The sequence below is a fragment of the Micromonas pusilla genome (assembly GCF_000151265.4).
Source record: "Micromonas pusilla CCMP1545 genomic scaffold MICPUCscaffold_8, whole genome shotgun sequence".
NCBI classification, from domain to species: domain Eukaryota; kingdom Viridiplantae; phylum Chlorophyta; class Mamiellophyceae; order Mamiellales; family Mamiellaceae; genus Micromonas; species Micromonas pusilla.
In genome coordinates this window covers 765,190-777,212 of record NW_003315889.1, presented here as the reverse complement: position 1 = coordinate 777,212, position 12,023 = coordinate 765,190, and the positions used below count along the sequence as shown (strand labels likewise).

Sequence of the window (12,023 nt, the reverse complement as noted above, 5' to 3'; positions counted from 1 at the left end):
CGTTCGCGACCGATCAAACGCGCGAGGGCACGAGACGAACGCGGGCGCGAGCGTCATAAAATACGTCGCACACATTCCATCGCTACCGACGAGAGCGCGCCGCGCGACGGAGCGCGTCCGGTCGCCGCCGCCGCCCGCGGGTTCCGCCGCCTCCCACCCTCCTCACCTCCCGCGTCCGTCGTCCCGTTCGATCGTCGATCAATCGCTGTCGTATCTATCGTCCCACGGCTTCGGCGCGCCGTACACGAGCGTGTTCCACTCCTTCTTCTTCTTCTTGACGTTGATCCACCGGTCCAACTTCGGGCCCTCTTTGAACCCGCGGACGGTGACAGCCACCGAGCGGTGCACCGTCTCGAGCGAATCCATCGGCGGATCCTCCACGATCGCGGCGGTGACGGTCCAGTGCGGGAACTTCCTGAGCCAGTTCATGACGCCGAGCTCCTCCAGGGTTTGCGACTCTTCTTCTTCCGCGTCCTCTGTCATTTCGCCCTGGTAATATCTGCGACGCGACGCGATGGACGACGCGGTCGAGGGAGGGGCGGGAGCGGCGACGTCAGCGGGTTTAGGAGAGGCGAAAAAAAAAAACGACTGGATTGATTCGCGTTCGGACGACGCGCGGTTCGGCTCGCTCGCGCGTCGTCGTCGTCGTCGTCGTCGTCGTCCGCGCGACGGTCGACGCCCCCCTCCCCGCGCACCTTCCGATCGGACGGTCCATCCACATGAACATCACCATGTCCACGGGCACGCCCTCGATCTCCGCGAACGCGTCCTTGACGCTCGCGAGCGTGTCCGAGCCGTCCTCCGCGACCTCGACGACGCGTCGATGCACGAGGTGCTCCACGGACCAGTGGTTGCTCCACGCGTGGCAGACTTTGATCGTGAGCGGGACGCGCTTCGCGGCGGCGGGCGCGCCGGCGCCGGAGGACTCGGGCGCGGGAGCGGGCGACGGGATCGTCTCTGCGGTCATCTCGGCGCGCGCGGGATGGTGTGCGGCGACGCGCGCGATGCCGCGATGCCGGGGTAACGCCGGTGAAAACGCCCGGGAGGCGATCGGGCGTTTCTCCCACAGCCGGCTTGGAACTCGCGGGGGGTGATGCGCGATGAAAACGAATAATTTTCCTTTCAAATAACCTAACAACTTACAACGACGTTGTAGACCAAGCGACTTTCAAGCCAAGCCCTGGGGTCAAAGTCGCACCCCTGGCGTACGAACGAAGGGCAAAACTGTCGGTAACAGGGCGTTCGCGCGCTTTCATCAGATATCTCCAGAATCGCGCCCGCACGCACACGAACCGCGCCCCCTCACGACCGCGCTTCGCCATGGGCAGGAGGAGAGAAGGAAATGAGAATGCCATCATTGGAATGTGGCGCAGGCTGGACGTCAGTCTCGTGTACGAGAGGGATTCCACCGGGCCCGCGCGGATCATGGGCGACCCCACCCGCAACAGAGAGCGGGCCGTGTACACGGTGCGTCGTCCGAACACGATCTCGAAGCGATCTCGAAGCCCCCCGCGCGGAAGACGATCGCGCTCGCGCTCGCGCGATCGACGCGGGAGTCGAGTCCGCGCCGAGGTGGTCTCCGCGCGTCAAATTCCCTTCCGAAGCGGACTCGAACGCGGACTCGAACGCGACGATTCGTGCGGTTGAACGACCGATCGCTTCATCTTCGCTTCGCAGTCCAACGTGCTCACGTTCGCGTTCCCCCGCGTTATTTTTCCCTCCCCCTCCCCTCCCACCCTCCCTCCGCGTCTGTTCTCGCGTTCTCATCAGGTTTACTGCTCTCCCGAGCACAAGGTCGGCCACGTCTTCTCGCTCGTCGCGAGGAAAGAGCAGCCGCCCTCGTGCGCGCTGACGCACTGCTTGAAAGCGCGGTTCCTCCCGTGCGGCTTCTGCCTCGCGATCAACATGTACAACTGGATCGCCGTCGTCGCCGGCCGCGAGCACGAAATCAACAACGAGCTGTACGAGCTCCCCATCGGGGAGTTCGCGAAGAGTAACTTCATCCGCATCAAGTTCAAGGCTGACTTCTACCAGTGCATCACCTGCCCCTGCGCTTGGCCGTTCGTTGTCTTTAATAAAGCGGTGTTGTGCAAGTGCAACCCGTGGAAACATTACGATCACTTGAACTACGACAAGCCGCGGTGGAGCGACAACGACGGGAGGGTCTCCGCGGGCAGGTACATAACCCCGGGGAACTTTTTCAAGACGCCGTCGATGAAGGCTCCCGCGAAAGGCGATGACCCGATCGAGAAGATCTCCGCGCTGAAGAAGCTCTACGACGCGGATGCGATCGACAAGGAGGAGTACGAGACGGCAAAGGCGGCGCTCTTGAAGCAAGTAGTCTAAAAAGGTACATCGCGCGCGTTCAAGTTCTGCACTGCGTAACTATGACGGTATAAGTCCCTAAAGAGCACGGCGGCGGGGGATGGTGAAATAACGTTGAGTTTGTTTATGATACTCGTAAGTTGTTAGTTGAGTTGAAGAATGTGGCTTGTTGAGTTGAAGAATTGTGCGTTGAATTTAATACGACAACCCATGGTGAACATCTTGAAGCAAGTCATACTGTATCATCTAGGTGCACGCATCGCTCACGCGCACGTCTTCAAGTAATCGCGCACGCACGCCTCGTAGTTCGCGCACCCGCCGTCATCCCCACCCCCCGCGTCCAACGACGGAATCCTCGACCCCCCGTTCCCTTTCCCGCCCCCGCCGCACGCGCCGACGCGCGCGACGCCCTCTTCCTCCGCCGCCGCGGCGACGGCGGCGGCGACCTTCACCGCGGCCTCTTTAATATACCCCGTGGGCGGGTACGCCGCGCCGAGCTCCAAACGATCTGCGCTGACCTGCGACGCGAGGCTGCGCGCGGCGGCGAGGAACATCCCGTCCGTGACCGACGACGCGCCAGACGCCAGCGCGCCGAGCGCGACGCCGGGGAAAATAAACGCGTTGTTCGCGAAGCCGGGTTCGTAACGCTCGCCGCCGTACGTTACAGGCGCGAATAATGTCCCGCTCGCGAATATCGCCTTCCCTTTTGACCACTGGTACGCCTGCGCCGCGGTGCACTCCGCTTTGCTCGTCGGGTTGGACAGCGCGAAGACGATCGGCCGCGGCGTCGCCGCGCACATCGCCTTCACGATTCCCTCGGTGAACGCCCCGGGCTGCGCCGCGGCGCCGACGAGCGCGGTGGGTTTTAACGCCCTCACCGCGTCGGTTAAATCTTTCGTCGGGCGCACGCCGGCGACGCCCGCGTGCGCGAACGGCGCCTTATCCGCGGATATAGCGTCCTCGCGGCCGTCGACGACGAGCCCTTTGCTGTCGAACAGCCACACTTTTTTCAGCGCGTCTTCCCTCGCGACGCCGTCCTGCACGAGCGCATCCACTAGCAGCGACGCCGCGCCGACGTTCGCTTGCCCGGCGCCGAAGAACAGCACGGTCTGCTCGCTCAGCGGCGCGGCGGTTCGTTTCCCGTCCGCGGCGATTCGAAGCGCCCCGAGGATGCCCGCGACGGTCACCGCCGCGGTGCCTTGGATGTCGTCGTTGTACGTGCGCACGCCCTTCTTCTCTCGAAATCGCTTCAAGTTTCGAAACGCGTTTCGCGGGGCGAAATCCTCCCAGTGCACGATCACGTTCTCGCCGTACCGCGCGCGAATCGCGTCCACGGTCTCGTCCAGGAGTCGATCGTACGCCTCCCCTCGCTCGCGCGGCTGTTTCAAACCCACATATAACGGATCACCCATGAGCGTTTTATTATTCGTCCCGACGTCCACGTGCACCGGAAGCAACCACTCCGGTTTGACCCCGCACGCCGCGTACACCATGCTCTTCCCCGCGCTTATCCCCATCCCGTTCGCGCCTTGGTCGCCCAACCCGAGTATGCGCTCGCCGTCAGTTATGACCGCGACGCGGACGTCCGACGACGGCCAGTTTTGAACGAGCGACGGAACCCGCCCCGCGTCGGCGATCGAGACGTACAGCCCCGGCGGCCGCGGCGACAGCGTGCCAAACCGCAAACACGCGTCGCCGACGGTGGGGGTGTACAAGACCGGCAGAAGCTCCTCCGTCTTCTCCTCCAGGAGCGCGTAGAACGTCGCCTCGTCCGTGCACTGAAGCGACACGAGCTGACGATATTTCGCCATCGCGTCGTCGCCGCACGCGTCGAGCGCGGCGACGGCGCGTCGAACCTCGATCTCCGGCGTCGCCGCCGCGGCGGGGAGGAGGCCGTCGAGCGCGCGCGTCGTCCGGTCCGCGGTCGCGAGGCCGTTGTACACGCGCGGGTCGTGCAGAGCGGCGTACCCCACCGCGCTCGAGCTCGTCAAGGCGGACGCCGCGGGCGCGACGCGTGCGGCGGCGGCGGCGGACGACGACGACGACGACGCGAGCGAGGCCACCTCGGACGGCGTCGCCGCGATGGACGGCCGCGGGGACGTCGCCGCGGCGGCGGCGGCGGCGGCGACGCTCGCGGGGGTGAGCGCGAGCATCGCGCGACGCGACGCGCGGAGCGGGGCGGTGGCGTCGGCGGCGGCGGCGTCGTCTTCGTCCTCCGCGTTCTCCGCGACCGTCGCCGTGCACGGGGGGGAGGAGGAGGAGGAGGAGGACGCGGCGACGCGACGACGACGAGGATGCCGACCTCTCGACGCCGGGGCGCGACGGCCGGACGGCGACGCGGCGGCGTCCGCCCGGACGCCGCGCGCGACGCCGCGAGCGGGCGCGATGGAACACGACGCCGCCGACGCCATCGTCGTTCGATCGCGACGCGACGCGCGGAGGAGAGTGGAGCGAGCGTGGCGCGGCAGCGCGGGGCGCCGAGGGCGTGGGGAGATCCTAAGTTTATCCGCAGTGCCACGCGACGCGACGCCACTGGACGACGAACAGAACCCGGTGGGTTGGCGTTCACAAGCACTCTGCCTGGCAGAAGCGAAAAAAAAGATCGATCTACTGGTACTCCTCTTGGTGCTTCACGTGCATGTTCTTGTAGAACGAGTCGATCTTCGTCCAGTCCGGGGCGCCGACCTCCTTCGCGATCGCCTCCATCGCCTCGCGCGTCGGGTACGGCTCCTCTTCGTACTTCTTCATCATCATCTGAATGAACTGCGCGCGGCGCGGATTGTTTTTTTTTGGTTCGGTCGGTTCCCTCAGTTTTTTTGGCAGCGAGCGACGACGAGATCCGTCCGATCGACGCGCGAGCGGCGCGAACGAAGACGACGACGACGACGACGAGCGGCGCGCACCTCTTGCCCTTGGTTCGTGAACCAGAGCCCTTTCGTGGGGTAGAACATGTACTCCGGACAGAGCGACCCTGCGACGACGACGACGTCGACGACGACGGGACGCGATGATGAGAAGAACGACGCGGGGGAGGGAGGCGGACGGGCGGACGGCGGGGAGAGACGCTCGGTCGACGACGCCGCGCGCGCGACGCACCGAGGTAGGTCACCCGGCCTTTGCCGGAGTCCTTATCGAAGAACGTGATCGAGGGCGCGCATGGATCCATGGTCGCGAGCGGCGGAGCGAGGGCGTGGCGACGACGTGCGCGCGCGGCGTGGAAGTGGACGCGGCGTCCGGAAGCTCGAGCGTTTTTTCATCGACCGTTTCGTCGACGGTCGACGCGTCTCATCAGTCTCGACGGACGGATTTTTCCTCGGTCGAGACGAGCGAGGGAGCCGTGGCGGCGCGTCGTGGCTCCTCGGGGCGTCCGCGCGGCGGCACTCCCCGCGCCGCGCTCTCGACGTCATGAGTCGCATCCTCCCGTCGCCGCATAGCGCGATCGAACTCGAGACCTGCCGACGGCGACGCGCCGCCGCCGCCGCCGCCGCGCCGGCGGCGGCGACGACGCCGACGCCGACGCCGACGCCGACGACCGCGCCGGCGAAGCGCAAGCGCGCGCGCCCGCCGAAGAGCGAGAACGTCGTCACCGCGTCGTCCGCGCCGCCCGCGCCGCGCCCGCGCGCGGCGGCGGCGACCGTCGCGCGCGTCGGCGGCGCGCGACGACGCAAGAGCGCGCCGGGGAAGCTCCAGAAGAAGACGACGCCGACCGACGACGACGACGACGACGACGACGACGACGACGACGACGACGACGTGCGCGCGGACCCTCGACTCGGCCGACTCGTCCGCGTCCTGCGACGGTCCATGCGCGGCGACGGCGAGGTCCGCGCGCGATGGATCGACGGCGTGACCACGGAGCGCGTCAGAGAGGCGTCGTCGCGACCCCCGCGAGCGCGAGCGCCTTCGCGGGTCGATCGACGCCTGTACTTTGTGTGCGTCGGGTCGTTCGCGTCCGCGGAGGCGGCGCAACGCGCGTTCGACGTCGTCGAGGCGAACGGCGGGGACGTGCCGTTCATCCCCGAGCCGTTGGATCTGAGAGCGATGGAAGAGGACGGGACGGTGGAGTACCTCGACCTGGAGGAGTACCCGCACCCGAGAGAGACGGAGAGGGCGGCGGGGGCGGCGGGTCCGCCGCCTTTGAAACGTTTGGCGGGGGGGGAGCCGCCGCCGCCGCCGCCGCCGGCGGCGGTCGCGGCTGCGGGTATTCACGCAGGCGGCGGCGCCCCGGTGTCGAGTCCTGCTCGCTCGCGCTCGAGCACGGTCGTCGTGGCCGGCGCGGAAGAGGACTCGCGCGCGCCGTGGACGCTCGTCACGAGGGAGGTGATCGTGGCCGAGGCCGAGGCGCGATCGCGATTTCGCGGCGGCGGCGGCGGCGGCGGCGTCGTTGACACGCCGCCCGCGTTACTCGGGTCCGTGGCCGCGCGCGTGGACGCGCTCATCGCGGACGTGTGCCACGACGTCGCGGAGGAAGCATTCGCGGAGACGTCCACGGCCGCGGCCGCCGCGGACGCGATCCGCGTCGCCGCGGAGGCGAGGACGAACGAGTTGCGCGCGGCGGCGGCGGCGGCGGCGGCGAGACGCGAGGAGAAGACGCCGACGCTGACGCCGACGCCGACGCCGACGCCGACGCCGACGCCCGGGAGCGTCCTCCCCAACACCCCCGCCGTCGCGCGCGCGCGCGGGGGCGCGACAAAGGACGCGAACGCGACGCGCCTGAGCCCGGCTCCCGCGGAGATGGGAGATATGGAGGAGCAGGCGCCGCTCGCGGAGGCGTCCGAGCCTCTGCGCGACGACGACGACGACGACGACGACGACGACGACCGCGGCGGCGAGGCGCCGGGACCGCGGCGACGGCTGGCGGACGCGGCGACGCAGACGGACGACCCCGACGTCGTCGTCTCATCGTCGCGCGAGAGCGCGCGGTGGGCGCTGGAGGAGATGCGCGGCGCGATCGTCGAGGCGCGCGACGAGCTGCGAGCCGCGATTCGCGACGTCGGCGGCGGCGTCGCGGCGTCGGCGGCGGCGGCGGAGAAAGCGACGCGCGCGCTGCGGCGCGACGTGCGGTGGCTCGCGGGCGCGGGCGCGGGCGCGGGCGCGACGACGGGGGGTGGGGGGATGGCGGCGAGACCGTGCGGGGTGACCACGAGCGCGCCCGCGTGATGCGAAGGGGACGACGAGACGACGACGACGACTGGCGCGCGTTGCGTTGAGACGAGACGACGAAAGAGCAGAACACGACTCCTCGCGTTTGGTTCTTCGACGAAAAAGAACAGAACAAAAAAGTGCACCGCATCCGCCGACCAAAACCCAGCCTCGCGCGTCCCGTCACTCCGCGCCGCGCGCACGGTCGACGCTAGCGCGATGTCGCACGCGTCGGTCGCGCGGCTCCCCGGAGCGGTATGGGTCGGACGCGCGGGCGTCTCGACGCGCGCGCGTCGCGACGTCCCCGCGCTCCGCGCGTCGCGGCGATGCCTCGGAGACGTTCGAAATCTTCGAGCGCGTCGGGAGGGTGATAAAGCGCCTCGACGCCGCGTCGATCGCGGCGCGGCGGCGCGTCGCGACGTCGTCGCGATCGCGTCGCCGCCGTCGTGGGGCGCGTGGAATCCGACGCCGTCGACGACCGACGTCGTCCCCGGCGGCCTCGCGTCGTCGCTCCCGACGAACCCGTCGGCGCCGTCGTCGTCGTCCGCGCGCTCGTCGCGACGCGGCGTCGCGACGCGGGCGCTGCCTTTCGCGCTCGCGCCCGTGCTCGTCGCGCGCGCGCTCCTCGCGTTCATGTGGTCCTCCATCGCGGCCGTCCTCGCGGACCGGGCGCTGTCGCTCGCCATCTTCGGCACGTGCGCGGTGCTGATCGCGCTCACCGCGGTCAGATACGCCGGGTTCAAGCCGAGGGTGACGCTGTCGCGCTCGACGCGAATGGCGGCTCTCGTCGCGGCGTCGCCGACGATTCACAGACCGCTGCGGCCGCCGCTTCTGTTGCAGTGGAGCGTCACGCAGCTCGCGGCGTACCTGCTGAAGCAGAAGTTCGTCCCGAACGTGACGTGGCGGCGGACGCTCCTGGACACCCCGGACGGCGGCGAGATCGCCCTGGACTGGTACCAAGGCTGCGACGCGGACGACGCGAAAGGACTCCGACAGGTGAGTTCTTAGCACACTGGTCCCCATACGACCGCGTTCGCGTGGTGAACGCCGATCCTTAAGGACTTTGCGCGTCGTTTCTCTCCGCCCATCACCCCTCGCTTTCAATCCCCGCCCTCGGCGCCTTTCAACTCCGACTGACGCCTATGAACTCCACCCTGACATCTGCTCGTATGGAACGACCCTCAGCCGAACCGCCTGCGCGACGACGCGCCGATCGTGTGCGTGATGCACACGCTCACGGGCGTCGCGGACGACTTCGTCATGCTCGCGCGCGCGGCGACGCGCCGAGGGTTCCGGATCGTCGTCATGCTTCGACGCGGACACCTCGGGCGGCCGCTGCGGACGCCGCGGTTCAATCTCCTCGGCTGCGTGGACGACCTGCGCGTCCACCTCGACGGGATCCAGGCGGAATTCCCGAACGCGCCGCTGTTCGGATACGGCGAGAGCGCGGGGACCGGGCTCGCGGTGCGATACAGCGGCGAGAGCGGGAAGAAGAATCGCTTCGCCGCGGTGGCGTGCGTGTGCCCGGGGTACGACACGACCGAGGGCGGCGCGTTTTCGCGGTTCGAGCCGCTCCTGGATAAGCACCTGCTGCTCAGCGTGAAGAACATGTTCCTGCGCGCGAACGAGCGGCTGCTGATGTCCGCGTCGGGGCTCACGCCGTCGTACGTCGAGTGCATGGCCGCGCCGGACATGGCGGAGCTCCAGCGAAGGCTGTTCGGGATCGAGGGGTATCCGAGTTTGGAGGCGTATCACTCGGCGACGAACCCGATGGGACCCGTCGAAGGCATCGCCGCGCCGTTGCTCGTCATCAACAGCGACGACGACCCGATATGCGCGCCGTCGAACGTGGACGATAACCTCCACGCGTTCGACGTCACCGCGCCGAGGGCGCTCGTGCGCACGCCCGTGGGAACGCACTGCTGCTTCTACGAGGGAAAGACGATCACGCCGAGGAGCTCGTGGGCGCACGACGCGTGCCTCGACTTCTTCGTCGCCGTGTGCGACGAGCCGAGGTACGAGCGGCGGCGGCGGCCGAAGGGGAAGCGCGTGTCGAAGCGGCCGCGGAGGAAGCCGATGGGGGTCGACAATAACGCGGTGGAGCTGAAGAAGCCGGCGCCGACGCTCGTCGGCGCGGGGGGGAACGAGAGGATCAAAGCGGGGGATATCAAGCCCGTCGCGCGGTCCGTGAGGTTCAGCGTCGACGCGGAGCCGAAGCGGCGGAATCGCGGGCGAGGGTCCGGACACTCGCCCTCGATGCCGAAGGACGGGATGGACCGTCGGTGACGAGGGCGATTAAAACGCGGGGGCGAGGCGAGGCGCACCCGACCGAGAGATTTCGTGTGATTTTTTGGTACCAGACGGAAGTTCGGAAGTACGTGTAGACTAAGTTAAAACCTGTACGAGTACGAGTAAGTTATTCATCCGTGGACGCGTCCATCCGTGGCACACATGCAAGTACTGTATGTTTTGGCACCCCGAGGAAAAAACAAAAAAAATGGTTCTTGTCATTCAATACAACACCTATAATGGGCTACGTGTACAACCCACCCCCTCATCGCGCGTCAAACGAGTCCGCGGAGTCCATGCTCGCGCCGATGTCGACCGACGCGGACGAAGGCTTCGCGTCCCTCGTCAAGATGTCGCTCGTGTCCACGCCCTCCATCGCCCCCGCGCTCAAACTTCCCGCCGCCAAGTTCCCAACCTTCCCCGTCCGCGTCGCCTCCACCTCGTACACGACGGCGCACGCCTCGTCGAACGTCTCCGAAACCCCAACCTCGCAACCCTCCGTGTTTAGCTCCGGCCCCGCGATCTTCAGCGCGACGTCAACGATGACGGGCGTCAGCGCCATGGACGCGATGACGACGACGACCAGGAGCTCGTCCAAGTTGGCCGGAAACAGCGACCCCGCGGACCCGCTCGTGGCTTGCCCGAAAATCACAAAGGCGAACTCGCCGCCTTGCGACATGAACGCGCCCGCGACCAAAGCCTCGCGCCACGTCAGCCCGGTGAACGGCCCGAGCGCGGTGACGACCCCGGTCTTGACGACCATGAGCGTCAGCGTCATCGTGGCGACGATGGGGAACATGTCGATCGCGAGCGGGAGGTCGATGGTCGTGCCGATGGTGACGAAGAAGAGCGACAAAAACAAACCCTTAAACGCGCGGAGCTCCTTCATGATGTCGTGCGCGTACGGCGTCCCGGCGAGGCATAAACCGGCGAGGAACGCGCCGAGGGAGTCGCTGAACCCGATCGCGCTCGTGGCGTTCGAGAACCCGAACAGCACGAGCAGCGAGCACGCGACGAAGACGTCCGTGCCGCATTCCAACTGCACGATGGTCTTGTACAGCCAACACGCGGCGAAGTATCCCGCGTAGGATAACACCCCGAGGTCCAAGAAACTCGTCGCCGTCTCCGCGGCCATGATGCCGTAGTCCATCTCCATCGCGCCGCCGCCGGCCGCGGCGCTGACTTGCAGGGACTGAAGCAGAGGGAGCAGAATGATGAACGGGACCACCGCGAGGTCTTGGAACAGCAACACGCCGAGCGACGCGGTGCCCACGCGCGTCGGCATCATCTTCTTATCGCTCAGGAGCTGCAACCCCAACGCGCTGGAAGACAGCGACAGCGCGAACCCGATGACGACCGCCTGAAGCGAAGAGTTAATCTGCAGGATGTCCACGTCCGTGTTCTGCACGAACCCCAAGACTTTCGTCCCGATGGCGTCCCCCGCCGGGAGCAACGCCGCGGCGAAGAGCAAGTTGACGAACAACACCTGGTTCAACCCGAGCCCGAACGCGTACTTCCCGAGCGCCTTCAATCGCGACACGCTCAGCTCCAACCCCATCTCGAACAGCAAGAACTGAATCCCGAGCTCGCAGAACTGGTCCACCTCCTCGTTCTCGCTGAATAAACCCTCCTGGTTCAGCAGGAGCCCGACGCCCAAGAACCCGAGCACGGGCGAGACGTTGAGATACTTGCACAACGGCACCACCGTGACCACCGACGCGAGCAGAAGCGCGAGGTCGACGTCAACGCTGTTCACCACCTTGTCCCACTCCGACGCGCTGATCGTCGCGCCCTGCGACGCTTCGTTCTGCGTCGTTCTGATGACGTCTCGGATCACCTCGCCGGGCTCCAAGAGCGTCTCCACGAAGCCCCCCGTCGGCAACGCGTCGCCGGCGACGCCGCCGCTCGTGAGACCCATAACCTCTTGCGCTCTCGAGACGACGCCGCGGAAGATGCTGAAGCCCTCGGTCGCGCGGTCCACCTTGGGGGCGAGCGCGGTCACGAACGCGGTGGCCTCGCCGCCGGCGCCAAGGGCGGCGTCGGCGGCGGCCGACGACGACGTCGTCATCGTCGCCGCGGCGTCCGCGACGGCGGCGACGGCGTCCGGCGGACGGACGATCTCTCCGGTCACGAGCATCCTCGCCGCCGCCGGGAGCTCCGCGAGCGCCGCGGCCGCGGCGTCGATGTTGTGGGGGGGGGTCAAAGCATCGACGAGCGACGCGCGCGCGCGGACGCCGTCAGCGCGTCGTCCCGCGCGCGTCGTCGTC

General features: G+C 67.5%; 8 protein-coding genes across 8 annotated transcripts; 4 read left to right on the top strand and 4 right to left on the bottom strand.

The window, feature by feature from the left end:
• Positions 1-198: 198 nt before the first annotated feature.
• Positions 199-967, bottom strand: MICPUCDRAFT_60232 (uncharacterized protein; the record flags this gene model as incomplete). Its single annotated transcript, XM_003060386.1, has 2 exons — positions 199-499; positions 696-967. The coding sequence occupies 2 exons, from the start codon at positions 965-967 to the stop codon at positions 199-201; spliced, it is 573 nt and encodes a 190-aa protein (XP_003060432.1).
• A 353-nt stretch (positions 968-1,320) lies between these two features.
• Positions 1,321-2,346, top strand: MICPUCDRAFT_60231 (uncharacterized protein; the record flags this gene model as incomplete). The annotated part of the gene is made up of 2 exons (XM_003060679.1): positions 1,321-1,467; positions 1,678-2,346. The coding sequence occupies 2 exons, from the start codon at positions 1,321-1,323 to the stop codon at positions 2,344-2,346; spliced, it is 816 nt and encodes a 271-aa protein (XP_003060725.1).
• Positions 2,347-2,726: 380 nt separating this feature from the next.
• On the bottom strand, positions 2,727-4,313 carry NADP-ME_1 (NADP-me with chloroplast precursor; the record flags this gene model as incomplete). The annotated part of the gene is made up of 1 exon (XM_003060385.1): positions 2,727-4,313. A coding segment is annotated over one exon (1,587 nt), but the record flags the coding sequence as incomplete, so codon positions are not given.
• A 619-nt stretch (positions 4,314-4,932) lies between these two features.
• Positions 4,933-5,491, bottom strand: MICPUCDRAFT_60229 (uncharacterized protein; the record flags this gene model as incomplete). The annotated part of the gene is made up of 2 exons (XM_003060384.1): positions 4,933-5,279; positions 5,422-5,491. 2 exons carry the CDS (start codon positions 5,489-5,491, stop codon positions 4,933-4,935), a joined length of 417 nt encoding a protein of 138 aa, XP_003060430.1.
• MICPUCDRAFT_41009 (uncharacterized protein) lies at positions 5,482-7,485 on the top strand (the record flags this gene model as incomplete). Its single annotated transcript, XM_003060678.1, has 1 exon — positions 5,482-7,485. One exon carries the CDS (start codon positions 5,482-5,484, stop codon positions 7,483-7,485), a length of 2,004 nt encoding a protein of 667 aa, XP_003060724.1.
• Positions 7,486-7,686: 201 nt separating this feature from the next.
• On the top strand, positions 7,687-8,475 carry MICPUCDRAFT_60227 (uncharacterized protein; the record flags this gene model as incomplete). The annotated part of the gene is made up of 1 exon (XM_003060677.1): positions 7,687-8,475. One exon carries the CDS (start codon positions 7,687-7,689, stop codon positions 8,473-8,475), a length of 789 nt encoding a protein of 262 aa, XP_003060723.1.
• Positions 8,476-8,691: 216 nt separating this feature from the next.
• On the top strand, positions 8,692-9,753 carry MICPUCDRAFT_60226 (uncharacterized protein; the record flags this gene model as incomplete). Its single annotated transcript, XM_003060676.1, has 1 exon — positions 8,692-9,753. One exon carries the CDS (start codon positions 8,692-8,694, stop codon positions 9,751-9,753), a length of 1,062 nt encoding a protein of 353 aa, XP_003060722.1.
• Positions 9,754-9,949: 196 nt separating this feature from the next.
• On the bottom strand, positions 9,950-11,935 carry MICPUCDRAFT_34677 (monovalent Cation:Proton antiporter-2 family). Its single transcript, XM_003060383.1, has one exon. The coding sequence runs from the start codon at positions 11,891-11,893 to the stop codon at positions 10,022-10,024; it is 1,872 nt and encodes a 623-aa protein (XP_003060429.1). The 5' UTR covers positions 11,894-11,935; the 3' UTR covers positions 9,950-10,021.
• Positions 11,936-12,023: the final 88 nt, after the last annotated feature.